This window comes from Pinus tabuliformis, chromosome 3_2 (genome assembly GCF_031772625.1).
Source record: "Pinus tabuliformis cultivar Carrire ecotype Pingquan chromosome 3_2, CPIR1, whole genome shotgun sequence".
NCBI lineage: Eukaryota > Viridiplantae > Streptophyta > Pinopsida > Pinales > Pinaceae > Pinus > Pinus tabuliformis.
Window position 1 is genome coordinate 143,714,459 of NC_142302.1, and position 25,004 is coordinate 143,739,462.

The window sequence follows — 25,004 nt, forward strand, 5'->3', positions numbered from 1 at the left end:
ACAGACCTGCTCCAAAGAACTCGACATCCACTAACAATGAACTACAGGACTTATGCTTGACTGTGGATAATCATTTGCACTGAAGAGTCAAGACTCAAGTAAAGTGTTTAGGGCTCGGACATGTGTAGTAGGGCTTGAGGAAAAGTTATATTAACTGCAGATTTTAGGCCTTATAACCAGCAGCATAGTACTGTTTAGGTCCTTTTTGCATTAATTTGTTTTGTAACTTTGAGTCTCTTAGGTATTCTGTTGAGTGCAAGAGTAGGCCCTCATCCAGGGCATCGTTTGACATTTCAATTGTAATTTGGACGATACCTTATATATAGAGTCTAGACTGATATATAGAATCTAGATATCAGATTTACTAGCTGTAATAAGATCTGTACATTAAACAGATATGAAGAACCTGGGCTTATTTCAAAGGGATTGACCACTGGTATCTTCAACAATGATAGTGATATCAGCCCTTTCACTCTTCAGCTCAGAAAATCAGTGCATAACCATGTCACTCCAACAATGGACACGATCTGAAATAATTGTGGAATGAGGAAACACATACAGCAAAACTCAGCTCCCTTCACAAGTTCACACTTGAATAGTCAACAATGATAATAGATATATGGCAGATTTCGATTCCATATTAAAACATATGTGACTTAAACTGCATTAAACAGTTTGGAATCCTTAAACTCCATTAAACATTTGAAAAATACCAAAAAAATGAATTTTTTTATGTCTTTTATGCTTGCCCAGCCGGTTTTCATTGACTCGGCCTGGTCAATACGGACTCGGCCTGGTCATTGGATGACTAGGCCGAGTCATAGTTGACTCGGTCAACCGAGCCGGTTTGCTGGCCTGGTCGCAAATTTTTTTAATGGCTCGGTTTGACCCGGCCGTTTCCGAGTTGACTCGGCCTGGTTGTAAAACACTGGCAGGAATAGATCCGAGAAGTCAACTAAGTAAATCTTCAGATCTAAGATTTTTTCAAGCAGATTTGGGAGTTTTGAGACAGTTCTAGGCCCAGGAGGGCAATATCTTATCCCAAATATTTTTGCAAGGCCAGCCATTAAAGATTTTGCAATAAATCTGAAGATCTAAAGCAAAATAATTTTTTTCAGAACAAGGGTTTCAAGTTTTGGGGCTCCTAAGCCCAGATCTGCCTTCTCCTAGCCCAATGCTAGTTCTATTGGGCCTAGTGCTAGCTCTCATTGGCCCTAGATTCCCCTTGCTCCATTTCTGATTTGAATATTTGATTTTCTGAAGCTAATCATTGGTGGGTTTTTGCAGAAAATTTGGTAAAAATTTGTGTTTCAGGTATTGAATTTTTTTTAGCAACTTGGGCAAGTGATCTTCAAGGCCTAGGGCCTAAGGGTTTGATATCTAAACCATCTTTTTCCTCACTCTTTGCTACAGAAGTCATATACCTTTCTAATAGTGGTGAAAAACACATCTAAATGGCTTGAAATTAACTAAAAAAAAATTGCTAAATACATTAATAAGTCATTTATGTTTGATGTGTATCAAAAATTTGGCCTAGATCTACATTTTGGGTGACTATTATCTCTGAATAATTATGTTTCTAAAGTCTGAAATATAACAATGGCAAAATTTCATGTGGGTTGGCCTAAAATCAGTTCCTAAGTTGTCAAATACATTAAGAAATTAATTTCTTGAGTTGGGCATTCACCATTAGGCTTATTTCATGTTTTAATTATTGGTTGTAATAAGTATATCAAATCTAATATAATTCTGGAAATCACATCATAACAGGCTGAAATTTTTTGATAATTCATGTGGGCAAGTTTGGAAAAATTTCGGTAAATTTTTGGCATAAAGATATCATTGATAGCTTACTGTTTTCATTGTCATATTGCTGTTGTCATAAAGTTTTTCTTACTGCTGTCCTAAAAATTAATTTCTGAAAATTAAGTACTCTGTCATGGAATTGTGATAAAATGCATATCCTTTGTTTCATAAACTGAGTATTTTTTGAGCATCTATTGATATTAATTGCAAAGAAGTTTTTGTTCTCTTTGAGCTATAACTGTATCAGAAAGATTTGAAATAAGCTTGTGTTCTAATTGTAATATCTTCAGGGGTTTAATTTTGAGTCTTCATTTAATAAAGCGAACATTTCATTTGGGTATTGGAAGTTTCTGCGACATAAGCATCTTTTCATCCTTGAATCTAACTTCATCTCATCTTCTAATCATTTTGTGCATTTGCATATTAAGTTATTTTTGCATAACTAAAATTTACTTCCAAGCATAAGCTTGGTCGATAGAGAGATAGGTATACATCCATCTTTGCTTGAGTAGCCTCCTTTTAATAGTACTTAAAACGGTGACCTTGCAGTCGTCAAAGCCACAGCTCTCTATAGCGCCAGAGGCACCAAGTATGTTAGATTTTCATAAGAAGTATCGTTAATCACACCTTAGTGTGCTTCACCTTATCTTCTTTCTGCCAATTACTACGAAATCAGGCTCAATATAGAAAGGATCGAAGGGTTAAAACTTAGATAGGCATTTAACTAAAATTAACCAAGATTCTTGCATCTCACATTAGTTTTAGGGTCTGCATTTCATATAAGATAGTCATTCATCTAAGCAGCAGTTGCTAATCGATTACTTGGTGTTCATTTCCCTAGCAAGATCGTTGACTCCATAAGGCATTGGTATCAATCGTTTAAAATCTAATCAAATTCTACAAACCTTGCTAAATCTAAATCAAGTACTTGGTCGCTTCACTATGTCTCTCGAACTGGCTGGTTTCCAACTAGTTCTCCTTCATTCCATTTTCGTAGGGTCTACCCCCCTTATAGCCTGTTGTAGGGAGACAGCTTAAACAGAGAGATTGGGGATCAAGGTGACAGCCCGCGATCTGAGCCGTTGTCGCAGTGCCTAGACATTCTGTGCAACAACAGGAGGTAACTTCCTGTGTTTTTCCAATGGTTTCTATATGCTTATGTCTAGGATATTGTTATTTGCTTGCATCTATTTTTTGGTATCTTAGTCCAAAGGGGCATGGTTCTTTAGGGGGAGGAGCTCAATTATTTGGGTCTTCCTCTTAGACCAGTGTTTTAAAATTCGGCCGAACTGAATCAGATTCGACCGAGCCGGACCCCTAGCCGGGTCGACTTGGTAGAAAAACCAGTTCAGTGGCCGGTTTGTTACCGAATCGACCGAGTCGACCAAGCCGACCGAACTGAGCCAACTGAGCTGACCGAGTCGACCGAGTCAGACCCTTGGCTAGTTTGTTAAGGTGTTGCGGTTGGTGGATGGGGAAAGATTGGCTATGGGCTTCATTTATGAGGCTATGGATCAAGCAAAGGAGCAAATAAAGGCAACATACAAGGATAGAGTGGCTAAGTATGGGCCCATTTGGGAAATCATTGATCAAAGATGGAACAATCAACTCCATCGCCCTATACATGCAACTGGGTTTTTTCTGAACCCAAGGTATCACTATAAAGCTCTGGAGGCAGAACTTAGAAGCTTCACTGGGGAGGTTAGCAATAGCCAGTAGTACTGGTGCCTAGTGATGTTTTATAGTTTACTTTTGTTGTAGAGGCCATTTAGAGCCTCCTTGGTTATGTGTTTTTGTTTTGATCTCTATATCATGTATGTATTGGACAGTGCACTGGGTGCCATTTTGATATAATGGATATATTCATGAGCCTACTTTGATCATATGTTGTCTTCTCTCTATATTCTAATGCATTGTGTTTGGAAACATGACTGAAAATCTTTAAAATTATGTTTTTTCATTAAAAAAAAAAATATTTAATGTATTTTTTACAACGGCCGAGTGATTGAAATCAAACTAACCGAGACAATACCGAGTCAGAGTCGGAGTCGGGGTCAACCCTCGGCCAGTTCCGAACCCGAGTCAGAGTTTTAAAAGATTGTCTTAGACATTACTCACATACTAGGCTTGGCTGTGACTTGTGTGTTCTTGGTTGAACAACAAGTCCAACCTTGCCAAAATATGAGCAAGGTCTCAAAGGGTACTAATTGTTGTGTTGCAAGTTTTGGGCTTAGCATGTGCAGGTTGCCTAACGAGCTTGGAGATTGGTGAAGTTGTTGGCTAAACCAGCCATCTCCAAGAGAGCTAAGGAGCCTCAAACTCAAGTTGACAAAGCCCAAAGGGAAGCCAAGTTTTCTTGGTATCCCTCACGCAAATTAGAGTATCTCCCTGATTTTTTGATTAATTAGATAAAACACATGTCAAGTTTTGGGGCTGCTTTTCAAGCTCCCATTTAGATCTTTACTGTCATTTCGCTGTCTTTTGGCAGAGATTCGAGGCAACAAGATCACCTGTTGTTGGCTGTCTTTTTTGCAGACTTTGTGGGCAGCAAAAGACACCCTTTGGACAGTCTTTGGGACTGCCTTGAAGATAGACTATCACTGCCTTTTAGGCAGAGTTTTGGGGCAGATGTAGGACAGTCCTTGACTGCCACATTTTCCTTCTTTTTGGGCACAGATTTCAAAGAAGAAAGGGAGGACTTGAAACTGATTTTTTGTGTATCTAAACGAGTGGTCTGAAAGACCACCAGCCTCCATTATTGTAACCTTTTGCCTCCATTATTGTAACCTTTTGTCCTTTGAAATTTACTTACTCATTTGGAATCCTTCAAGGAAACTTCCCTCTTTGTAACACCTTTGTAATAGGATCTCGTTTGATTATAGGGGAGCTTAAATCTTTTACTGATTGTCTTTAATCATTTACTCAAATTCATTGTAATTTTGGGTTAAGAGTTTATCTCACTTGTAACAAATTTGAAAAGAGTAGCATTCCCCTTTGAGGGAAGTACTTGTAAACTCTTTCCAAAGACCCTCTCCATCCTTCATCTCATAAGAGGGATCAAATTTTAATAAAAGACAAGAAAATATTTGGTAACTTGGGGATTTTCCCCTTGGCATCCATTTTCCCCAATTGGGGATGGTGTCCCTTTTGTGATGTTTGAGTGTTTATTTTATTGTATCATCTAAAACTAAGGTAGAATAGCTTAACATCATAGTGCATCTAAATTTGTTATTTGCATTTAGCAAATTCTATTTCATGCAATTTGCCTTCACTATAGCTTATGCAATATCTCCATCGAATGTTTTCATTTGTTTAGTTAGTTTACCTTGCTAATTCCACTATGCACTCATCTCTTATGCAATTTTCTCTTTCTTGTAGCTTCTAGATCTACTTGCTCTTACAATACTCTTGCAATCTCACTGATTTAATGGTTCTAATTTCATTAGCTTGCTTTATTTTCAAGTATCATCTACTTTGCAAAGCATTTTTTATAACAATTTGGCAAGTTGTGGCACCAACAAATCTAGCTCCAACTTAAGTTGGTTGAAGTAGATATTAGGGACCCTCCATCGCCTATTGCCTCCTCACTCTGAGATCCGGGCCCAAGCGAGGGTGAGGTCTGGGAAAATGGAGTTATTTTGGAACCTGCTTTAAAACTTAGGACTAACTTAAAATTTACCAAAATAATTTCATCGCACTACAAAGCAACAACAATTTTTGAACTTGTGTTTCATGTATTAGAATATATTAAAATATCCCTATTTAGCATTTAATGCTCATTCCTTTTAGCTGTTGCTATTTGTATTCTTTTAGCAGTTTCTTTGATGAAACTGAGTGTTTCTATATTCTACATAGAAACCTGATGTTTCTATTATTGTAAATATCTCTGTATTATGATTGAGCTGTTTGCTCATTCGAAATTAATTCATTCGATATTCTTTTATGGTATCAGAGCACAGGAATTTTTTTTTTTCGAAATAATTTTTCATAGTTTGAAAAATTCAGTTCATTTCGAAACTGCTCTCAGGATCTGTAGATTTCTTGATTAGCTATCCTCTTCGTATCCTAACCTCTTGAGTTCCTTCATTCCTTTCTAAGGTCGAGCCCTCTGTAAGCCAGGTAGCCTTCACTGAGTCTTAGCCTCGGCTTTGCTCACTGTGATAAAAGCTTACAGTCGTCAATCTCGATACAGAAAGGGATTCTTCTCCTGCATTATCGCTTTATGAGGAATTTTGTAGCAGTGCTCGGAATCGTAAACTTGTTTTGAAAGGAACAGTGTAAAACCCGTATTCAGTTTTTTTACCCTCGCTGTAATAGCCAGCCTCTGCGTTTTTCTGTCGCCTTCCCTTAATAGCTTATTCTCTGGCTTCAAAGGCTTCTTTTCTGTTGAAAACGAATTCCCCATCACCGTTTTTTTCCAGCCGCGGGTTTCTTCTCTGCTCTCGGGGCCATTGATGCCACTATCGTGACTCGAATCTCACACAAAAGGCTCGGGGTCACTATATATGTAAAGGAAAAGAGTCAGTGGAAATCGCGTTCGAATATCGAGAGCCTGTGTATCAGAACCGGAAGCGGAACCAGATCGAGAAGCGGAAAATCGTTTACCTTTTGCTCACGAAGTTTTGGCTCATTCGACAGATCGAGATTACAGTGCCGTTTTCACCACGTAAAGCATTTTTTTTCAGTGACGGCATTTTTGTTTCAAAAGGGATCACGCATTTCTCAGATTACAGTTTAGCATCGACCGAAACACGGCATTACAGTGACGGCATTAATATGGTTACGCATTTCTGCACGGCATTACAGTAACGGCATTTTTTTCCTGTTCAAGTTCAGATATATATCACGTGACGGCTTTCTTCAGTTCTAGTGACGGCTATAACAGCATATATATATCACGGCTCCAGATTATAGTGACGGCTCCAGTTCAGCGTATATATATCACGGCTCCAGTTCAGCGTATATATATCACGCATATATAACCTCATATATATATCACGCATTCAGTCTACGCATATATATATAATCTGAACAGAACAGCGTATATATTATCAGCGTGTATATCGATACATGTGACATCTTGGTCTGGTGTGTTGATCTGGTACAGATCTGAGTCATTGTGAAAGCCTATTTTCTTTCAAATCAGAATTTGTTAAGGTTTGGTACAGTCATTCTGAAAGAGGGATTTTAAGCAGACAGCTATATTATTTTTTTATTTTTTTTTCTTTGGGAAAATGGCCACGCTCACCAATCTGATGTTAGAAGGAAATCAACGCTTTAATGGCAGCAACTATAACATTTGGAAATAAAGAATGCTGACCATTTTTTAATACAGGCGTCTTGATCAGCTCATTTTGGGCAAAGAGTCTCGTCCCGGTACAGCTGGTACCGATCAAGATAAATTTGATGATCGAAATCGAGAAGCTGTTATGCTTCTCAAACTCTCTGTCGCTGATGATCAGTTACCTCAGATTCCTTCTGGCAAGACCGCTGTCGAAATCTGGCAACAATTGAAAGAACTGCACGAGACATCTGACAAAAGCAGAGCATTTTTTCTCAAAAATCAGTTGTTCTCCATCATGATGGATGAACATATGTCTTTACAGGAACATCTCAACAAAATTAAAGACATTCGAGATCAACTCGAAGCCATTGGTCGGACCATGGAGGAAGAAGATATGGTAGTCATTACTCTGAAAAGTCTACCAAAATCTTATGAACACTTCATAGAAACTCTCAACATTACGACCACAAATGTTGATCTGAAGTTTCCAGATTTATGTACCAAACTTCTGCAGCAGGATCGGTGGAAACAGCAGTTTGGTAGTAGTGCTTCATCAGTGTCCTCGGAAAATGCATTTTCTGCAAAATATCAGTCCTCTCAGTCCTTTCAGCAGAAAGGCTCCTCTCAGCTTTTTGATCCTGCTCGGAAGAAAAGTGTGCAGTGTAATTACTGTCACAGGTTCGGTCACATGAAGAAAGATTGTCGACAGAGGATTGCTTCTGAACAGAGGAAACAGGGAGGGCCACATCAGACAGCAAATGTTGCAGAACATTCCGAGCAGACAGAGTCTGCCTTTTACGCCTTTATGGCTAAAAGAGCTTCAGATCCTGTTCCTTCCTCTGCATGGTACATTGATTCTGGCGCATCACGTCATTTTTCTCACAGGCGTGACTGGTTTATTGACTTCTCACCTTTCAGTGATTCCGTGGTATTTGGCGGAGGTGAAAAGTACACAGTAGTTGGCAGAGGGACAGTTCAAATTCAGTCTGGTGGGCGCACACTTATATTTCTGAATGTATACTATGTTCCTGGTATGGAAATTAATCTGCTATCTGTCAGCCAGATTATGAGGAATTCTCCTCAACTTGATGTAGTGTTCAGTACCCACAAGTGCTCCATTATTGACAGGGAGACTAGTGTAACAGTTGCTGTTGGCCTAGAGGATCATGGTCTATACAGGCTACTTGACACCGGTGACTCTCCAGAAGTGGCTCTAGCAGCACGTATCTCTCCTATCAGCACTCTATGGCATCAGCGATATGGGCATCTCAATATGCAGTATCTCTCTCAGCTCTCTCGGGAGGGACTTGTGTCTGGATTACCTGATATTCAGACTCAGCAGTTGGGGGTATGCAGCGCTTGTCAAGCGGGAAAGCAACATCGGTCTTCATTCAAAAATGGAGAATCTTGGCGCGCATCTAAGGTACTTCAGTTACTTCATGCTGATATTTGCGGTCCTATGAATACAGCTTCTATCACTGCTTGCAAATATTTTTTACTTATTGTAGATGATTTCAGTAGAAAGATGTGGGTATACTTTTTAAAAAATAAATCTGATGCTCTTAGTACCTTTCAGAAGTTTAAAACCTTAGTGGAAAAAGAATCTGGTTGTAACATCATGACCCTTAGGACCGACAATGGGGGGGAATTTTGTTCTTCAGCGTTTGCCAACTTCTGTGATATTCATGGCATCAAACGTCAATTAACCACTCCTTACACTCCTCAGCAAAATAGTGTTGTCGAGCGTCGCAATCGCACGGTTGTTGAAATGGCTCGTTCCATGCTACAACACAGGAGTGTTCCAAACAAATTCTGGGCTGAAGCAGTATTTACTGCTGTTTATCTTCTTAACAGATCACCCACTCAGGCTGTTACAGGGAAGACTCCTGAAGAGGTTTGGTCTGGCCGTAAGCCTAAGATCAGTCATCTCAAAGTATTTGGCTCAGTTGCATATGTTTGGATTCCAGCTGCTAAACGATCTAAGTTGGATTCCAAAAGCCAGAAACTCATGATGACAGGGTACAGTGATCATCACAAGGCCTATAGGCTGATAGATATAGCCACTGGTCGTCTTAGCTTCAGTCGGGATGTAGTATTTGATGAAGACAGAGGATTTTTTCAGTCTTCTTCTTCTAAGCAGTGTTCTGAAGATCAGCCTCACAGTGTTCTTCTTCCGGTCGGTCCACCTGATGGGAGGGATGATGTAGCATCAGTATTTGATAATACTCTATCTGAGCTTCCTCCAGAAAATAACCCTCCTCTTGCGGCCCCTATTGCTCTTGAGTCTTCTCCACCTCCTCCTGATATTGGTTCCTCTACTCCTGCTATTGCTTCTTCTACTCTTCGGCCAAAATGGTGGGCTAAAACCATTGGTGATCTCCGAGATGATGAGCTCCTTGAAGGCAGAACTTCTAGACATAAGAACAGACAACAGTCTACAGTCAATTTTGCTCTTATGGCTAACCTGCACAGTATTTTTGAGCCTCAAACCTATTCAGAGGCTAAGGGTACATCTGAGTGGGAACAGGCTATGGAAGCCGAATTCCAGAGTCTTCAGAAGAATCACACTTGGACACTTTCTGATCTTCCTGCAGACAAAAAGCCCATAGGCTGCAAATGGGTGTATAAAGTGAAATACAAAGCTGATGGAACCATAGACAAGTATAAAGCTCGGCTTGTGGCTCGAGGATTCTCACAGAAGGAAGGCATCGACTATGAGGAGACTTTTGCTCCTACAGCCAAGATGAGTACCATAAGGCTTGTTCTTGCCCTAGCAGCTCAGTTCAATTGGAAAGTTCATCAGATGGATGTAAAAAGTGCTTTCCTAAATGGTGATCTCCAAGAAGAAGTCTACATGACGCAGCCTCCAGGATTCAAGGTTGCTGGTCAAGAACAGAAAGTGTGTCGGTTAGCTAAAGCAATCTATGGATTGAAACAAGCTCCTCGGGCTTGGTACATGAAAATTGATCAGTACCTGACAGATCAGGGTTTTTAGCGGAGCCCTTCTGATGCAAACCTGTACATCAAGCATACTGGTGATGATATCTTGTTTGTGGTTGTCTATGTGGATGATCTTATCATTACAGGCAGCTCTGCACATTTGATCCATGGGATCAAACAAGATTTATGCAGAACTTTTGAGATGACAGACTTGGGGCTTCTTCATTATTGTCTGGGGTTGAAGTTTGGCAGACTGAAAATCAGATCTTTCTCTCTCAGTCCAAGTATGCCAAAAATCTTGTGGACAGATTCAGAATGCAGGATTGCAAACCGGCCACGACTCCTATGGAACCAGGGCTCAAACTTTCAGCTCAGTCATCCTCTCCTCTAGTGGATGAAACTTTATTCAGGCAATTAGTGGGCAGTCTCATCTATCTTACTGCTACCAGACCTGACATCAGTTTTGCAGTAAGCTACATTTCTCGCTTCATGTCCGCTCCTAAAGCTGATCATTGGCAAGTAGCAAAGCGTGTGCTACGATATGTGCGTGGCACTTCTGATTATGGCCTCCTATACACTCGAAGTTCCAATCCTATTCTCAGTGGTTACACTGATTCTGACTGGGCCGGTTCGGTTGATGACCGTAAATCTACAGCTGGGTATGTGTTTAATCTAGGATCCGGCGCTGTTACTTGGACTAGTAAGAAGCAACAGGCAGTGGCTCTCTCCTCAACAGAAGCCGAGTATCGGGGAGCAGTTAAGGCATCCTGTGAGGCAGTTTGGCTTCGACGTATGCTGGCAGATATGCATGTTTCCCAGACAGGGCCTACTTCTTTGTTTTGTGATAATCAGGGAGTGCTCAAACTTGCCAAGAATCCTGTCTTTCATGAACGAACAAAGCATGTGGAAACTCATTGCCACTACATTCGCCAGCTTGTTGAAGACGGATCAGTTCAGTTGCAATATGTTCCCACAACAGAGCAGCCCGCCGACATCTTCACCAAGCCTCTTGGTCCTGATAAATTTGTAAAATTCAGAGGGTCTATTGGTGTTGTAAATAGATTGAGCATTAAGGGAGGGTATTAGAATATATTAAAATATCCCTATTTAGCATTTAATGCTCATTCCTTTTAGCTGTTGCTATTTGTATTCTTTTAGCAGTTTCTTTGATGAAACTGAGTGTTTCTATATTCTACATAGAAACCTGATGTTTCTATTATTGTAAATATCTCTGTATTATGATTGAGCTGTTTGCTCATTCGAAATTAATTTATTCAATATTCTTTTATCATGTGCTCCCGTTTGGAAATGGTCATTTATCTTGAGTAAACCTTATTTTCATTCAAGTATCATATTGAGCACTTAAGCATATTCCAAGTTAGTATTTGCTAAAGTTATCATTCACTACTTTACTTTGGAAGCATCTATCTCTTGTGGCACTTTTATTTCAAGTTCTTCTTTCCAAGCTTTCTTTTGTAGAAGTGTATCTTTACTTGGAATATTTTAGCAAGTATTTACATCTGGGCACTGGTCTTATCTCGCCATATTTATTTTGTGGATGTATGTGCTCACTGAACTTGTAAATGTAACTCGATGTTATATATTTGAAGTGTATCTTGATCATCTTGTATTAACTCCTAGAAAACTGACTTGCTAGCTTTGAGCTAGCTGAACCTTAGACATCTTCAGGGTCCACCCTCCTTGGCTTCGCTAAGAGTAAGCCTAGACGGAGGAGTTGAAAATTGAGTGATAGCTTCAACTCGAAACTTGCCTCCAAAGCCACAACAAGTGTTGTTAAGGATTTTCTCCACAATAATCCTAGGTGTGGGTTAAGGCAGTAACAAATGGCACCATGGCACGCATCGAAAAAAGGAGAATATGTTTACAGGTGTATCAGGCTCTGATTCAAAGGCAAGAGGGTGAAATTGATGGGTTAAGGAAGCAATTGGAAGAACTCCAGGTAGCATGATGGCCTCCTTGGCAGCGGAGAGCCCAGCATCTTCAGCAACCCAGATCTGCTACTCCTCCACAGACCCTTTTGAATTGAATATTCCTATGCTTGAGGATACTCAAGAAAAAGAAGATGCATTTTTTAGAGACAAAATATGATAATAGTCAAGCATGGAAGCAAAATGCAGTAAGATTGGAGGTGTATTTTGCAAAGCTTTTACATTTAGAACTCCATGTAATTTTGGATTTTTGTTTTGGACAGGAAAATTATGAAAGCAGGCCATGGGTAGGAAAGATTATGAAAAAAATGGATTTGCAAACTTTGAAATGTAAACGAACTGTGGGTAGTCACGGTATTTTTTGCTAATAAAACTTCCCAGTCATTGTTAGAAAAAATTATATCATAGTAAACGAGATCAACCATTAACCATATCGTTCTAAATTGTTTTAAACGCACAATAAATAGTTTTTTTCTTCGAGTGTTAACAAATGAATTTTCATACAATGTGTTTACATAATAGAGGTTCATATGCCATAAAGCTGGATAGAACACATAAAAGGATGACCACAACAAATATACAAATTAGTAATAGCAGGAGGATTGGGGATCAAGTTTAGTCACTCAATTAAATCCTTTAAAACTGTGTCCCTCTAGTTGTAATAATCAACCAGTGATTATGAACTTGTAACCTTAATAATAGGATTCTCTTGTCATGTAGGAAGCAAAGGTCAAATAGAAAAATGAAAAAGGAAGTTACCTAGAAGCGATAAATCCACCTTGGCAACCTACAGCCTTGCTTAAAGTGCCAACACAAATATCAATATCGCTTTCCACATTGAATTGCTCTGCAACTCCTCCACCATTCTCACCACAAACAAGTGTTCCATGTGCCTACAAGAAGTTAAATCAATCAAAATAACAATGAAAGATCTTTCTAAATAATTGATATTTTAGATTAATATAAGACAGAAATAGAATGCTTTTATCAATACCCCATATTTCTTTATAGTTTGTGACTTACATCATCAATAACCAATAAAAAGCCATGCTTTTTACGAAGGTCAGCAAGTTCAATCATTGGGGCAAAATCTCCATCCATGCTAAATAAACTAGCATTGCATAAAGTTGAAAATAATTGGTTAGAAAATGTTGAGGCAATAAATACGACCGAAGAAAGAATCTAAATAATTTACTAAGAAATTCAAAGCATCATTTATTAAAAACTAATATTGTATTTACAACTCTACGCAATTCGAAGGTCATATCTGCAAGATGGTTTCATCCTTATATGTGCTTTTCCCTTTGATCAATTTGTTGAATTTGGCTTCCTTCCTTTTCATCTAATATGCTTTTATTTTGAATACCAAAAGAAATTTTTATTTACCCTATTAATGTAATTGCATAAGACACTCTAAGCACTCCAGAAGTATTATCTTCAAAACGGTTCCTCCTTTATTGTAATCGATTATAGGCTTGTTTGCAATTGACCTTGTTTGATGTAATAAGGTTTAATTATGTCTTTGTAGCTAAGAGGATACAAATAGTTCGTACATCCAGGGCCTAGTATTCCTCACCTATATGGTTGGTGACATTCATATTATCTCAAACCCCAACAAATCCAGGTAGCCTAACAAAATTTGCTGGGCATACATCATTATATAATGAAAAAATGAATGAATTTGATCACATAAGTTCTTTACCAATGCACGCACATGGTTAGTACTAGGCAAAGAAAAGAAGTCTGCAATTTCAGAAAATCATCTGAATGATGAAAGACAGATTGGCAAGCCACCAGTTCTAGGTTCAGATAGAAGTGAGATTGTTTGCTAAATTGCTATAGATGCCATGGTGTTCAGAGAGGGAGCCAGGTTGGAAGTGGAAAGGCGAATCTCAAAGTTGCTCACATGAATTTAAAAATGTAGTGAGGACAGCTATTTCAATAACTTTGAATTCAATCAGGTTTAAGGCATCCCTTTACCTGTCCAAGACTTTGTTCCTGGATGACTAGTTGCTAGAAATGTAGAATCCAGTGGAAAACTTATAGTGGCATGGGACTCCCTGAAGCATCCCGTCATGGACCTATATATTTGCTTATGTCAACATTACAGGCACACTCGACAGTAAAGGATACCTAACCTGGGTAGTATACCCTTTGCTACAAACAAAATGAGAGAAATGGCAACTAATCTCTGCAGAGCATAATTACAAGTCTGAAAAACGGATGATTAGGACAGTTAAGTGAAGCTTTGATATAAGTACAGGTAAATGGATTACTCGGTATAAATTAATGCTTTTACTTAGTTTTTAACTTGCTAATGTTTGGCTTTCAAGACTTTCGCTTCTCCATAATATGTATAAATTGTTTATGGCCGTATATATGGTAATATGACAGCAAGATAAAACAATCTAATAAGACTTTTTTTTAGAAATTAAAATAATTTTAACTTCACACTAAACAGAAAAAATTGTTTGTGTCTAGTTTAGTTATGTAAATAACCCAATCAATTTTTATGGATAACTTGCTTGAGATTCTCTCCACTTAGAGGATATTCAAGGATAAAGGCACTTCTGCTATAAATTACCTATTATATCCCTTATTTTAACATCCGTTTTCACTACAGTCACTTTGTTGAACCCTTGACTCTAGCATGTAGGAGTTTTCTATTTCAATGTTAACCCCCATATTGGCATTCTTTTGACGTTACCAGTCCTTTTATTGTTTGGAATTGCACTAACATATCTTATCAACCTATAATTATTTGGTATATTGAAGAATCATTTCATACATAATCTCTCTTGATAAAATAAGCCATCAAAGGCTATTACAAGTGGTACCAACCACCCTTGATCCTCACTAATGAAAAAGGAAACCAATATTTATACGTAAATCATAATATGCAACAGATTCCCCTTAGGTTACCACAAGCTACAAATCATGACTTATTTGGGCTTAGGGTTTTGAAAAACTTACAATTTTCAATTAATAGCTTTTTTATCACAATGTTACAAATCTTATTGAGTTGCTCGACATAATAAATGCTCAACTTTTCTTGATATCAACAGTTCAATCATCTCATGGGGCAGTTTCTCAGCGTAACGAATAGCGAAAAGAAAATTCGATGAAAAGAAATGATTTTTAATATCACAATGACAATAATCTATATTTTGTTTGCAAGTTTCTGCGGTTGTCAGAATTTGTAGAATTTGTTTCCAGATTTTCATCCACAATGATCATTTTTAATCGACGTTTCAAGTCCAGACCAGGACCCATCATCAAGATCAAGATTTTCATACACAGAGATCATTTTTAATCAATGTTTCAAGTCCAGACCAAGACCCATCATCAAGATCGGGATTTTCATCCACAGTGATCATTTTTAATCGACGTTTCAAGTCCAAATCAAGGCCCATCATCAGGATCAAGATTTTCATCCACGGTTATCATTTTTAATCGACGTTTCAAGTCCAGACTAAGACCCATCATCAGGATCTGGATTTTCATTCATAGTGATCATTTTTAATCAGCGTTCCATGTCCACACTAGGACCCATCATCAGGATCCGGATTTTCATCCACAGAGATCGCTTTTAATTGAAGTTTCAAGTCCAGACCAAGACTCATCATCAGGATCTGGATTTTCATCCACAATGATCATTTTTAATCATCAAGATCTGGATTTTCATCTACAATGATCATTTTTAATCGAAGTTACAAGTCCAAACCAGGACCCATTATCAGGATCCAGATTTTCTCCAAACTAATCAGTTTTAATCGATGTTTCAAGTCCAGACCAAGACCCATCATCAGGACACAAATTTTCATCCACAGTGATCATTTTTAATCAACGTTTAAATTCCAAACCAGGACCCATCATCAGGATCCGGATTTTCATCCATAGTGATAGTTTTTAATCGACATTTCAAGTCCAGACCAAGACCCATCATCAAGATCCGGATTTTCATCCACAATGATCATTTTTAATCGACGTTTCTATTCCAGACCAAGACCCATCATTAGGATCTAGATTTTCATCCACAATGAGCATTTTTAATCGACGTTTCAAGTCCAAACCAAGATCCATCATCAGGATCCAGATTTTCATCCACAGTGATCACGTTTAAAGTCCAGACCAGGACCCATCATCAGGATTTAGATTTTCATCCACAGTGATCATTTTTAATCGACATTACAAGTCGAGACCCAGACCCATCACTAGGATCCAGATTTTCATCCACAGTAATCACTTTTAGTCAACGTTTGAAGTCCAAACCAGGACACATCATCAAGATCCGGATTTTTATCCGCAGTTATCATTTTTAATCGACATTTCAAGTCCAAACCAAGACCCATCATCAAGATCCAGATTTTCATCCACAGTGATCATTTTTAATCAATGTTTCAAGTCCAGACCAGGACCCATCATCAGGATTTGGATTTTCATCCATAGTGATCATTTTTAATCGACGTTTCAAGTCCAGACTAGTACCCATCGTCAAGATCCAAATTTTCATCCACAGTGATCATTTTTAATCGACGTTTCAAGTCCAAACAAGGACCCATCATCAGGATCTGGATTTTCATCCACAATGATCATTTTTAATTGACATTTTAAGTCCATACCAGGACCCATCATTAGGATCTGGATTTTCATCCACAGTGATCATTTTTAATCGACGTTTCAAGTTCAAACCAAGACCCATCATCAAGATCCAGATTTTCATCCACAATGATCATTTTTAATCAATGTTTCAAGTCCAAACCAAGTCCCATCATCAATATCCAAATTTTCATCCACTGTGATCATTTTTAATTGACATTTCAACTCCAGACCAGGACCCATCATCAGGATATGGATTTTCATCCACAATGATCATTTTTAATCGATGTTTCAAGTCTAGACCAGGACCCATCATTAGGGTCTGGATTTTCATCCACAGTGATCATTTTTAATCGACGTTTCAAGTCCAAACCAAGACCCATCATCAGGATCCGAATTTTTATCCATCATGATCACATTTCAAGTCCAGACCAAGACTCGTCATTAGAATCTGAATTTTCATCCACAGTGATCATGTTTCAAGTCTAGACCAAGACTTGTCATCGAGATTCAGATTTTCATCCACAGTGATCATGTTTCAAGTACAGACCAGGACCCGTCATCGGGTTCTAGATTTTCATCCATAGTGATCGTGTTTCAAGTCCAAACTAGGACCCGTCATCAGAATCCGAATTTTCATCCATAGTGATCACATTTCAAGTCCAAACCAGGACCCGTCATCAAGATCCGCATTTTCATCCACAATGATCACGTTTCAAGTCTAGACCAAGACCCATCATTAGGATCGGATTTTCATCCACAGTGATCACATTTCAAGTCCAAACCAAGAACCATCATCAAGATCCAAATTTTCATCCAAAGGGATCACGTTTCAAGTCTAGTCTAGGACCCATCATCAAGGTCTGAATTTTCATCCACAGTGATCACATTTCAAGTCCAGACCAGGACCCATCATCGAGATCTGGATTTTCATCCACAGTGATCACGTTTGAAGTCCAGACCAAGTTGCATCATCGAGATCCTAATTTTCATCCATTATGATCACGTTTCAAGTCAAGACTAGGACGCATCATTGAGATCGAATTTTCATCCATAGTGATCACATTTCAAGTCCAGACCAGGACCCATCATCAAGATTTGGATTTCATCCAAAGCGATCATGTTTCAAGTCCAGACCAGGACCCATCATCAAGATCCGGATTTTCATCCACAGTGATCACGTTTCAAGTCCATACTAAGACCCATCATCAGGATCTGAATTTGCATCCATAGTGGTCATGTTTCAAGTCTAGACCAAGACCCATCATCATGCTCTGGATTTTCATCCACGGTGATCACGTTTCAAGTCCAAACGAGGACCCATCATCAGGATCCAAATTTTCATCCACAGTGATCACATTTGAAGTCTAGACTAGGACCCATCATCGGGATCCGGATTTTCATCCACAGTGATCACGTTTCAAGTCTAGACCAGGTTTCGTCATCAGGATCCTAATTTTCATCCAGAGTGATCATGTTTCAAGTCAAGACCAGGACCCATCATCGAGATCGGATTTTCATCCATAGTGATCACATTTCAAGTCCAGTCTAGGACTGATCATCAGGATCTGGATTTCATCCAAAGGGATCATGTTTCAAGTCTAGACCAGGACCCATAATCATGACCCGGATTTTCATCCACAATGATCACGTTTCAAGTCCAGACTAAGACCCATCATCACGATCTGGATTTTCATTCATAGTGATCACGTTTCAAGTCCAGACTAGGACCCATCATCAAGATCCGTATTTTCATCCATAGTGGTCATGTTTCAAGTCCAGACCAGGACCCATCATCATTATCCAAATTTTCATCCACAGTGATCACGTTTCAAGTCTAGACCAAGACCCATCATCAGGATCTAGATTTTCATCTACAGTGATCACGTTTTAAATCCACACTAGGTTCCGTCATCAGGATCCTAATTTTCATTCACAATGATCGCAACTCAAGACCAGGACCCATCATTGAGATCGGATTTTCATCCATAGTGATCACATTTCAAGTCCAAACCAAGACCCATCACAAGGTCCAGATTTCATCCAAAGGGATCATGTTTCAAGTCCAGACCAAAACCCATCATCAAGATCCGGATTTTCATCAACAGTGATCACGTTTCAAGTCTAGACTAAGACCCATCATGAGGATCTGGGTTTTCATCCATAGTGATCACATTTCAAGTCCAGACTAGGACCCATCATCAAGATCTAGATTTTCACCATAGTGATCATGTTTCAAGTCCAGACTAGGACCCATCATCATGATCTGGATTTTCATCCACAATGATCACATTTCAAGTCCGGACCAAGACCCATCATCAAGATCCGGATTTTCATCCACAATGATCACGTTTCAAGTCCAGACCAGGACCCATCATTAGGATCCCTAGAATGCATGTGACACACTAGTTCCATTACAAATTAATGATAATAACGATTTTAAAATTTACCACTATAATTCCCAAAAGAAAAAATGTAAGGAGGCATATGTTAGCTTTGGGGATTGCTACCACACGATCTCACACCCAAAGATGAAAAGTTCTAATACCTAGATGGAGACATGTGAAACTAGGAGGATGGCAGTTGTCACCTCACTATCATTCCTCTGCATTTTAGAAAAAGGGTAAACCTTAATCAAGGGGAGCTTCCCTATGGTTTCTAGGCTCAATTCATGTAGCAGAAGAGTGGAGCTTGAGAGAACCAAAGGATGGAAAATGAAAGATATAAATGTTTGAGGGTGACGAATGAAAGCAAAAATCCAATGCGATATCTATTGGGCTATGAAGGTCATACTTGCAACTCTTGAGGATGGTTCTATGAATGACAAGGATTCACAAGTTGTAGAATGGTAGGGACCCACAAGAGGAGCTCCACAACCAATCTAATGTTGGAGCAGTTAAGCTTTTACATAAGATGTCTATGGCTTTAAACACCTTGATCTTGAAATAATGGACAAGCTTTTTCCACAATAGATGTGTAGGGATTTAACTACTCTTCTCTGAAAATAAGGTGCTCCTGGATCAACTTCTACAATCCTGACCTACAATAAGAATCTCTAGTGGCACACCTGGTATACAATGCTAGACATACAAAGTTGTACAAGAAAAACCAACAAAACTCAAATAGACAATTTACCTTCATTTCCCCAGCTCGACGCTAGTTTGCTCTCAAGTTCTTCCATTAATCAACCTCCAACTACAAATGGAGAGACAAATATTTATATAAATTTTTGCTCAACTCCTTTACAATAAAATATTATTTTCCTCGTGAAGCTCTCCAATGAAAATACTTTAAAAAAATTAGAAAAGTAGCCTAAGAGGCGAATTAGGTGAAAAGATCATGGAAAGTACTAAATAAAATCATCTAGATAAATGTGATGCGACATGTCATCTTCCTCTATCTTCATCTTCATGCAAAGGTAAAATCTGGATGCCATTAGTCTTCATGCATCTTCAAAATAACAATAAAGGGTTTGGTCAAATATGTGGGGCAAATTTCCAAATGGCAAGTGATTTTCCAAGTTCATAAAATGCAAATGCCATGTGTAAGAAAGGAAGGTGCCCTTCTAGATATGCCATATGTCTTCATTAGTTAACACCTAGAAATCTTTTGACCAAGAAATAATATACAACTCCATTAGCTAGTATGCCATTGGAGAACGTGCATTTGTATCCACTTTTACCAAGTCAACCTTGAAGTTCTCACCCTAGAAGCAGTGCCCTTGACACTTGTCCAAATGGGTCATCATCAAATCCATGAGATCTCAAAATGTGTGCAAATGGGAACCCTTTGACCAAGTCAAGCCATCACTAGTCACTTAACAAGTGTGCAAGGTGTGAACAAGGTTATGCAAGAAGTGGATATGTCCTCATTGTGGAGCGCACCACCTACGGATGTGTTCATGAGTAGATAAGAATCATAAGATGGATGAGGTGGAGGGTCAAAAAACCTTAGGGCACATGGTCGTTAGTCTTCCCTAGTCAACTCAATGCTTAACTAACTCCTCAAATCTTGTGCCAATGGATAAGGATGAAGCACGAATGTGATAAACATAAAAATATAATTAATATTAAATAATAAACAATAAATATTATAGTGAAAGACATGTCTGAAAGGACATGACTATTCATGAAAGGGCATCCCGCCCAAATATATATACAGGGCCCCATTGTATTCACATCATCGTATCATTTTTACTCATACATTATATATTTAATGTCCTTATGGATATTTTTATATTCCACATCTTTTGGATATTTTATTCGTGAACCAAGTTTGGCTATCACAATTGGTATCAGAGCCTTGTTTCTGAATCTGGATTTTGGCCTCTTAGCAGAGACATTATAGTTTGGTTTCTGGTTGTGTAAAATTTCAAAGTTTCTCTAATTCTTCAGGTCTTTGACCATACATTGGCCCTTGGCCAATTAAAAAATTATGTTGAAGTAATCATTTACCCATTGCAGATTCAAGGAAAAAAGTAAATCTGAAGAAAAATCCATAATATATTCCCATATCAAATTTCATACATCCAGTAACTTCATCTTGTAACTTTGTCTTGTGTATATTTGAAGCATACTTTGCTGTCAAAACTTTGTATATTAGCAAATCTGATTTCTTGGTTACGCTTTCATGATTGTTCTAGTGTTGGTTATGCATGTTGACTTTACATAATAGTGAGAAGATTTTATTAAATGAGTTGACAAATATATAGAAGCTAAGTGGGCAGATTTGTGCCATAGTAAATCTGCTGCAATTAGTCATTTTCAGATCTGCTATATGTTGGAATGTATGCCCTGTTACCCACCAAAACGGGTAACCCTATAGGGAAAAACTTTTCTCCTATTCTTGGCAACCAGCCGCCCAGCCATGCAGCCAGTTGCTAGTTTTTGTAGCATTGGATGTGTTCTAGCCACGAAATTTTGTGGAGAGACTAGAATACATGAGATCTCCAAAACCCAAAAATCATTTCTAGAAATTCCACCTAGAAATGACTTAATTAGATTATTAGTCGCTTTTTAAATATTTCCTAAGTCTAAACTTAGGGAATATGACTAATTAATCAGAACTAATTAAGTTATGGTGTGAATTTTCTAGAAACTCACACAAATCGACTTCAAGTTAATCCTAGCCATTGATTAAGATCTAATCTTGGTTGTTGAAGTCTCAACAGAGGATTATAAGAAGAAGTCGATGGGGCTTGGAGAATCCACTTGGAGAGTTCGATTTTGTTGGGAAATCGATTTCCAAAGTAGCAATTGTGTGTTGTCAAAAGTGATTCAGTGAGGTCAAAGCAGTGAGAGAGGGGCAGAGATAGTGAGGATGGAGGAAAATTTTCCAATTCCGGCGAGTACATTGCAGAGAGGCAGTGCAGAGCCCTCTTGGGGAGATTTTCGTTTTGTTGGGAGAAGGAGAAATTCTGAGCCAGACACTGGGCAAAGGGTCCAAAGGCAAAGAGTATCAATTTCCCAGACAGCAGTTGATGAGACAGTGAGAGGAGACGCAGTTCCGAGCTTGTGGGATGCAGTAGCTGCGTAGGCTGAAGCAGTGACTGTGCAGAGGGAGCAAGGAGCAGCTCAATTCACACTGAGGTCAGTCTCGGATCGCCTGTCGAGTGAGGAATTTTCCTCACTAGTTATTTTTGTTAATTTTCCTCTGTTTGGATTGCTAGTTTAAGCATCCATAGATTGTACTCAGATTTTCACTACTGCATAATAATAAAACGCTCAGTTGTTACACTGGTTTTCTCGAGTTGGGTTTTTTCGGGGACTTAGTCCAAAAATAACGGTGTATTTTGTGTGTGTGCATCTATTTCTTCCAGTGTTTTTATTTCTTTCGCAGTATTTTATTTGTGAAGGTTGCAGTGTATTTGTTTCGATATTTTCCATAGCACACAGCAAATAATTTGTTTAAGTAAATTAACAAATAGAAGAAATAACATCAGTTGTTGCAATAGGATTCAGGGTTAGCCGATTTTCACATGGTATTAGAGCACAGATTGTAAGTCAGAGAGCTCAGTAGCGAAGGGAGAGGGAGTTTTGTTGTTCATTGAGGGGCAGCAATTCGAAACCCCAGACGCAGCGCAGACACCTTGGCCAAAGAGGTCGAATTCTTGAGGAGAAATCGATTTTTCTGAGAGAGGGACAGAAAAATTCAATCTCTCCAGATCGAGGGTTTGCAAAGGCATAGGGAGCACCCAGTATTTTCGCAGAGCAGATCTCTTGTTGGATGCAATAGTTTTGCAACAGGTTGCTAGAGCAGAGCTAGCGTCGAGTGCAAGAAGAGCACACATAGCAAAGGGAAAATTTCTCTCAGGGATCTCGAGCTTCAAAGATCTAATTTTTCCAGTTGCAGATTGGCAATAGTTGTGAGCAGATCTTCTCAAGGGAGTGGAAGTAGCAGATCCAGCAGCCGAGCAATGAAAAGAGGAAGATTTTCGAGTATATTTGCTCCAGTTTTGAGTCTCACAAATTTTGCAGCTTTGCAGGGATGATCGTACGAGATTGCTAGAGGAGGTCGTGCGAGTTAGCCAGAATGCAGATCTGCACAGCAAATCGACTTCCAATTTCTGGAGGCAGATGCCGAAGGAAGTGCGAGTTGCAAAGAAAAGAAGAGTCCTAGCCAAGGACTAGGCTCAAAAGGAGATATTGGGGCACCAAATCCAGGAGGAGGAGTATGAGACTCCAATGTGTCAGATGGGCAGGATTCTTGAGGAGGTCCACATCTTGAATCAATACCTTGCTATGGGGCCCACAGTATTTTGTAGTAGGATGGATCAGTGGTAGCAGATGCAATCAGATGCCAGAGTGACAGATGCTGAGTCTAGTTGAAGTCAGATACTAGGGAGCGCAGTGCAAAGTTGGCAACAATGCATATGGCACAGTGCAGAGTCAGCAGCAATGCAGATACTAGCAGCAGTCAAAGACTCAGGTGAAAGATGTATCATACTGATCACAGTTAATTCAGTATTTAGGATGCTTTCAACTTGCAGATGTTGCAGTTGCAGCAGCAACAGATGGAGAGGGAGTTGTAGTGCAGATGCAGTGTTGGCAGTGGTTTTGCAGGGTCAGCAGCAACACAAATGCAGTACATATCAGAGTTGCACAGTAGTTGGTGGGCAGCAACAGCCAGACATCAACAACATGATAGGAGATGATGCAGAGACAAGGTATTGCTACAGGGGACAACAACACTATAACACATTCCTCGCTAAGAGGGAGTGTTAGTTTTTGTAGCATCGGATGTGTTCTAGCCATGAAATTTTGTGGAGAGACTAGAATACATGAGATCTCTAAAACCCAAAAATCATTTCTGGAAATTCCACCTAGAAATGAATTAATTAGATTATTAGTCGTTTTTTAAATATTTCCTAAGTCTAAACTTAGAGAATATGAATAATTAATCGAAATTAATTAAGTTATGGTGTGAATCTTCTAGAAACTCACACGGATCGACTTCAAGTTAATCCTAGTCATCAATTAAGATATAATCTTGGTCATTGAAGTCTCAATAGAGGATTATAAGAAGAAGTTGATGGGCCTTGGAGAATACACTTGGAGAGTTCGATTTTGTTGGGAAATCGATTTACAAGGTAGCAGTTGTGTGTTGCCGAAAGTGATTCGGTGAGGTCGAAGCAGTGAGAGAGGGGCAGAGATAGTGAGGCCAAAGGAAGCTTTTCTAGTTCTGATGAGTTCATTGTAGAGAGGCAGTGATTTCCACAGAGAGGCAACTCATAGCCCTCTTGGTGAGATTTTCGTTTTGCTGGGGAGAAGGAGAAATTCTGAGCCAAAAGTTGGGCAGAGGGTCTGGAGGCAAAGAGTATCAGTTTCCCAGACAACAATTGACGAGACAATAAGAGGAAACGCAGTTCCGAGCTTGTGGGACGCAGTCGCTGTGTAAGCTAATGCAGTGACTGCATAGAGGGAGCAAGGAGCAGCTCAATTCGAGCTGAGGTCAGTGTCGGATCGCCTGTGGAGTGAGGAATTTTCCTCACTAGTTATTTTTGCCATTTTTCCTCTGTTTGGATTGCTAGTTTAAGCATCCATAGATTGTACTCAGATTTTCACTACTACATAATATTAAAACCCTCAGCTGCTACACCAGTTTTTCCAAGTTGGATTTTTCCGGGGACTTAGCCCAAAAATAGCAGTGTATTTTGTGTGTGTGCATCTATTTCTTCCAGCGTTTTTATTTCTTTCGTAGTATTTTATTTGTGAAGGTTGCAGTGTATTTGTTTCGATATTTGTCGTAGCACACGACAGATAATTTGTTTAATTAAATTAACAACGAGAAGAAATAACTTCAGTTGTTGCAATAAGATTCGGGGTTAGCCGGATTTTCACACCAACATCCCTTGACAGGCACCACTGGCTAATGATATGGCATTATATCTTTGCCACTTGCATCAGCCATATGCTTCTCACCCATCC

At 39.0% G+C, this 25,004-nt stretch overlaps 1 protein-coding gene across 1 annotated transcript in view; it reads right to left on the reverse strand.

The window, feature by feature from the left end:
* The window catches only part of BIOF (biotin F), a 182,343-nt gene that overhangs the window by 91,780 nt on the left and 65,559 nt on the right, over positions 1 to 25,004 (reverse strand). Inside the window, exons 6-7 of the mRNA XM_089415978.1 lie at positions 13,003 to 13,090; positions 12,739 to 12,872 (exon numbers count right to left, since the gene is read on the reverse strand). Of these exons, the coding sequence (XP_089272104.1) occupies positions 12,739 to 12,872; positions 13,003 to 13,090 (222 nt within the window). The remainder of the gene's footprint in view (positions 1 to 12,738; positions 12,873 to 13,002; positions 13,091 to 25,004) is intronic.